Source organism: Pteropus vampyrus, unplaced genomic scaffold (genome assembly GCF_000151845.1).
Source record: "Pteropus vampyrus isolate Shadow unplaced genomic scaffold, Pvam_2.0 Scaffold9, whole genome shotgun sequence".
Lineage (NCBI taxonomy): Eukaryota > Metazoa > Chordata > Mammalia > Chiroptera > Pteropodidae > Pteropus > Pteropus vampyrus.
In genome coordinates, this window is record NW_011888790.1 from 5,812,716 (window position 1) to 5,818,778 (window position 6,063).

A 6,063-nucleotide genomic window follows, 5' to 3' on the forward strand; every position below is an offset into this window, starting at 1 on the left:
AAAGAGTCAAGAAGGTGCTTTGAAAAAAGGATTGCTTTTCTTGCATTGAAAAAAACCTTAGCAAAAGGCCTTGCAATATGAAATGCCATATGGATAGAAAACATTCATGAGTTGACATAGATCCTTTAATTTTTGGTGACTTTTAGGCTGCAAGTTGATCAACATAAGACACTGCCATAAGGCTGCTTTGGAAATCTGCTTTTCAGATCTAAGTCATTGTGATTATCAGAATAATTAGACTTGAAATCATTTGAGGGTAGCAAATAGCTCTATGTCCCTGACTATGATGGGGTATGATGCAGTGGAAATCGCACTGGAGCTAGGATTAGCTTGACTACTGGTCAGCCATATGACCTTGGAGAAATTAGTTTCTTCCTGGGACTTTATCTCCAAATGCGAAGACATTAAATCGTTCTACAGATGCTAGAAATATGTAACAATGTAAATCAATGGTTCTTAAAAGTTTTTGAAGTTGCAGAAACAATCAGAATTTAATAAAAACCACTCTCTCCTCATCCTCCCCCGCAAATGTACATACCTTCCCTATCCCCAAGAACTACACAGACAATATCAAGGGTTACTACATTCCTAAAGTCTATTCGTAAAGCACCAGGTGAAAATCCCTGATCTAAGTGATTTCTGAGTTCTCATTCACCAAACCTTTATTGAGTGCCCACTAGGCTCCAGACTCTGTGCTAGGTAGTAGGATGTTGTCAGTTGTCTCAGATCCTTACAGAAAAACTGACATTTTTAAATACAAATATCAACTCCTAGCTCAGCAGGAAAGATTCTACAAAAGGTTGTCGGCCTTAAGCAGAAATCTCAGATGCGAGCCCAAGAAACATAAATATATTGGGGAAGTGCTAGCTATCTAAATGTATTTCTTTCCAGTATGTGGGACGCCTGGTTTCATTGCCTTTGCTAAGATTTTGCTCCTGTTCCCAGAGCTATGAAGGTGCACGTTTTCACCTTGTGTGAAAAAGGATAAACAGTGGTCTTGATCAACAGACATTTCAGGAAGGACTTTAGGACAGAGAACTTAGTAGACTTTAGAATCACTCAGAACTGCATTGAAATCCAGGATCTGAAATACACTGTCAGCAAGTTAAACAGTTGGGCAAATTACTTAACCTCCCTGAAACTTGGTTTCCTAATCTGTAAAATGAGAGTAATAACAACTACTTCAATAAGGAGTTTATAAAGGCTAAGGAAGTTAACATACGTAAAACCAGGATCTAGCAACCAAAAAGTACCTCCTCAAACAGAAATACTTGTCATTATGTTTGAACATAATATGAGCTCTAACTATGGAAGTGGTATTCACCTTACTCTGAAAGTAACATCTGCTCAGGTAAGGAGTTTCCTGGGTGAAATATGAAGACTCCGTAACAGTTTTGTGATCTCGGTGGCTTTTAATCCCATCATACAGAAATGTGGATCTATGATGCCCTGAGCCACATAGCCAGCTGGTTCTTACAGAGCTTGAACCTCTTTATAGCCTTACCTGTCCACTCTTGGCTGAAGGAATGATTTTCATACTTGCCACTCCTTGTAGTTATGGTCACATTGTAGAGACGGCCTGGGGTGAGAGAGCTGAAGGAACATTCACTGACAGACTTGGCAATAACGAGGGATTGAACGACCTTGCCGTCATGAGAGAGTGTCACTACATAGTTATCCACATCTCCAGGAGCTGGCAGCCAGGATATGCTGAGGTAGTCATTACGGCCAGAATTGTTTACCGTTACTCCACTCACACTGGAAGGGACTGTCATTTTAAAAGGGGAGAATATGTTTTAAAAGAAAAGCACAATCAAAAGTTTGAGTCATCTATCATGGTCAGCAAAACCAGTCTGGACTCAGGAGGTCTAATCTGATTACCCAGGAGGTCAAGGAATTGTTCTGGAAGCTGAGTGTTCTTATATCAGGAGGATGATCAAAATAAAAATGCAAGGAGGCCTTTTGGGTGCCTCAGAAATACAAGGATGCCCCTATTGCATTTTTGTGGTGTTGCTATTCATAAAATATTTTAAGTGGAGGCATTTTTATGTAAATGTGTCAGGAGGTTCCCCCTGTAGGAAAGGGAGCAAACGTAACAATCCAAATAAGTCAATTTGAACCAAACTCATCAATAAAGCAAAGGTGTTTGAGGGAAATGGTGAAGAACGCAATAGCTTTTCAAAAAAACTTAGACTTTGGGGTAGCTTTGATCTTCTTGTGATGAAGTTATTTATTCCTGGGGTGTCTAATAGCTGACACAATAAGGGGTTGTGTTTTCCCTTTGCAAAGCATTTCCTGCCCTCTAGTGGCAAAAAATAAACCCAAACACCTATCCTGGAAGCAACAAGTCTCTTGATTGGACCAACTGTGGGCAGAAAGAGCTATTGTGGCAAGAATGGCTTTTCTGATGTCAACCATAATCATTTGCTTATTTTAATTTTGGTTTATTGCCACGGACATTTACTGAGAACCTACTATTTTCCAAGTATACAAAACGGAAAAGATGTAGATGCCCTGAAGGAGTTTCCTGGCTAGTAGTCTGCAAATTAATCATTATGGTACTGAGTAACGGTTGTACCACGTGTCAGAAATAACTGCACAGTAAACAGTACTGCCAGTAGTGAATATCAGAATAAAATCCTATAGTATACATGAACCGCACTACTGTTTTCATCATTAGTTGATTAACTTCAGCTAAATAGTTTCATATAATTGTCAATATCAGTATATCATGTATGACAGGTGAGTTTTGGCTAGATTACCTCTGAGAATCCTTCTAATTTAATATGTTCTGACTTTGTGATTTAAATCCCGAAGTTTCTTTACACTTATCCATCACCAAAAATTATAAACAGCACCCTACGGAACAACTCTGCTAATGCTGTTCCATATATATAGACATTTCCTAAGTGTAAAGATGAACTTCTAGCCATAGTATTTATGTAATGATGCCTGCCTTCCTTCTTTTCTTGTTTTCTTCCTTTTCCTTTCTTTCTTCCTTCCTTCCTTCCTCCCTTCCTTCCTCCTTCCCTCCCTCCCTTCCTTCCTTCCTTCCTTCATGTAACCATCTGTACATTCCTTGTATGCACTCAAGGGAATTACGTGTTTTTAAAAACTTCTAGAAATATTCATAACTACTAACATTTTATTAGAAAAGATACAATTACCAAATTTTTGCCAAAAAAAGTATAAATTGACAGTTAAGAAAAAAATAGATATGAAATTTGTTTGTTTTTCCTTTAGAATGAGCATCTTCTCAGGTTAGAATTGGATTAGTTAAGCATATCTGATATCGTTAATTTAAAATATTTTGCCACCTTATATAGGCTGAGAGTGTTTCTCTGTATGTTTTAACTCTGTGGAAGTATAAGTGAATAAGAAAACCTTTCAAAATTATTTCAGCATTGAGCAATATTTTAGCAATTTGAGTAGATGGTAATGATTATCAAGGCTTTAGTACTGAATTTTCCCACTCTTGCCACAATAGCTCTTTTTGCCCACAGTTGGTGTACAAAATTTACTAATTCAGGCACCTTTCAAAATCTCTAGTTACTGTTTCTACAGTAGCATCCCACTTTTCTCCTTTCTCATGATAATGTCTATACTCTTAATGTAATTGAGTAAAATAACTTATGCTTCTATTTATTAAAATGTTCCCTCTCCTCAAAACTTTATGATTATTCTTCAAAGAATTTCTTGACTCTTTGTTGTGTACTTTTGTCATATAATATGGGTCAAATACCGATACCTCTGTTAAAATAAAGGTATAAAAATAATTATAAGTACCACTTATTTCAAGTGATGCTAGGCACCAGACTATTTTAGTATGTCCAGTAAGTTAGAGAGCACTTGTGGTATTTTAAAATAGAAATTAACTTGTGGCAGAGTCTGACTAACTGTCATTAAACCATTTCCTTTTCATGCAGCTAGACTGTATTTCCCAGCTTCCCCTGCAGTTAAGTGTAGCCATGTATTCCTGTCAATGAAATGTGGGTGGAAGTGATGTATCTACTTCCATGTCTGGTAATCTTCCTTTTCCCCATGACCACTATTCTCCAGAGAAATGGAGAGAATTCTGAGGACTGAGGAGAAGTGAGAGCCACAGATGTAGGACCTTGGATCCCTGAATTACTGTTTGGAGAAGAACCAACCAACAGAGTTGTCCAATTAGAAACAACCACATTCTACAGTTGTGTAAACAGGAAATAAATCAGTCTAATCTGACTAATACAACTTCAATTCACTAGGAAATGGATGCAAGCTCCTTTTTAACTTTTCTCCTCAACATTTTTGTTATTTCATTTTCCCCACTTTGATACCCAGCATGGGGGTAAATTACTGGAGACAGATTAGAAAATGGGAGGCTTAAAGAAATAAGTTAATGGCAGAGCTAGTACCAGCATTTAGGCCTCTTAATTCTCAAGCTAAGTTTTTCAGTTCCCCACCTGCAATGATGCTACACCAATCAATGTTGCTGAGAACTACTAAAAGAAAAGAAAGAAGGTATCGGGGGAAGGATGCAGGTATCACTATCGGCTGCCACAAAATGGGAGAAACGGGCATACATAAGTGAATTTCTACCAAAAAGATGAAATATCTTTTCAATGAATTAGTTGCTTTTTTGAGAGAGTTCATAAAGTTCATGTTCCTTGGGTTTATTAAGTAGCTGAGACTCACGATTTTAAAAAAAGAACGTATCTATGATGCCTGCAGCTGATACTCAGAATCTGAGCATTAGAGATGTAGAAGAAAGAGCCTGATATCCAACTTATAATGATATAAAATTAAGTAGGCAAAGTTACTGACCTGATTCTGAGTTCATTAATAATTATCAAAGCTTCTGTTGAATTTAATTTTTTTCTTTCTATGAAGCTAGAATATAAATTTTATATAGTTTACTTGTGATCTTCATTCGTGTTATGTAGAAATTATATTTCCTTCCTTGGTGCCATGCCTCTCTCTGACACATATGACCATATGACAATTTTTTTGTTTACTTAGCTCTCTGCCCTCTTTGATTGTGATCTTTTTAAGGTCAAGGAACATTGTTTAGGTGGCATACAGTATTAAGCACTTGTTTAATGTTGCTTATGAAAATTTATGTGATTTGGAAATTTTATTAGTTTATTTTTGACCACAGAAGTTGGAAGTCATTTTCTTTCTATGTCTTAAAATATGAATACGAAAGAGTGGAATACATTTTTTTTTTTTAAGTCTCATTACTTATTTATCTTAACGGAGACATAAGCATTTCAAAGGACTGAATGAGGGGAAAAGCTTAGGCATAAATTGACTATCATGTCATCACAAAGGTTTTTTTCTAGCATTCTGACACACTTATTTGAGATTTTACAAAATTCAGAACTCATTCTCTCCTATCCTCATCTACTCCTCAATTTCCATTCATGGTGAAACAACATGTTCCTTCAGGATGGTACTGACACTTGGCTTTTATGAAGGTCAGAGATGAATCTGTTTATAAAATGTTTTACAAATGGAACTCCAAAGGTTCCTAGTGCTCTTCTTACCTGTTCTTCCTTCCACCACCACTTGTCGGGAAGGGATCCCACCGCTTACTGTTGTTACTACCACAGAGTAGAGACTGCCTGATTTGAGAGAGTGGAAGCTGTATCTGCTGATTTCACTGGAGACACTTTCATTTTTGATGACCACATTTTCATGGATGAGTAAGACTTGGTAGAATTCTATGTCTCCCGCTGCCCGAGTCCAGTTAGTAAACAGGCTGCTGGTTGTCCCTTGGTTAGCCACATGCAAATCAGTCACTTGGGCAGGCACTAAAACACAGTAGACAGAGAGAAGAAAAAAACAGATGATACTTAGTCACTCTAAGGAAGTTTAACAAAATGAGTCAAAAATGGAGACAGTCTTGAAATTGCTAAATATATGGATTTTAAATATTTTTTGCTATAGACTCTCAGCTCAGTTTCTGTGGCATATGGCAAACTACTCCTCTATAGAGATTCTATCATTGTGAAAAAACTGCCTACATGGGAAATCAGAATTATTTTGAATCCAGGAATGAGATGACATATGCCTATTAAG

The 6,063-nt window shown here is 37.0% G+C and overlaps 1 protein-coding gene across 1 annotated transcript in view; it reads right to left on the reverse strand.

The window, feature by feature from the left end:
• Nucleotides 1–6,063, reverse strand: part of PTPRB (protein tyrosine phosphatase, receptor type B) — a 99,979-nt gene that overhangs the window by 45,065 nt on the left and 48,851 nt on the right. The window contains exons 10-11 of the mRNA XM_011375175.1: nt 5,529–5,795; nt 1,505–1,768 (exon numbers count right to left, since the gene is read on the reverse strand). Of these exons, the coding sequence (XP_011373477.1) occupies nt 1,505–1,768; nt 5,529–5,795 (531 nt within the window). The remainder of the gene's footprint in view (nt 1–1,504; nt 1,769–5,528; nt 5,796–6,063) is intronic.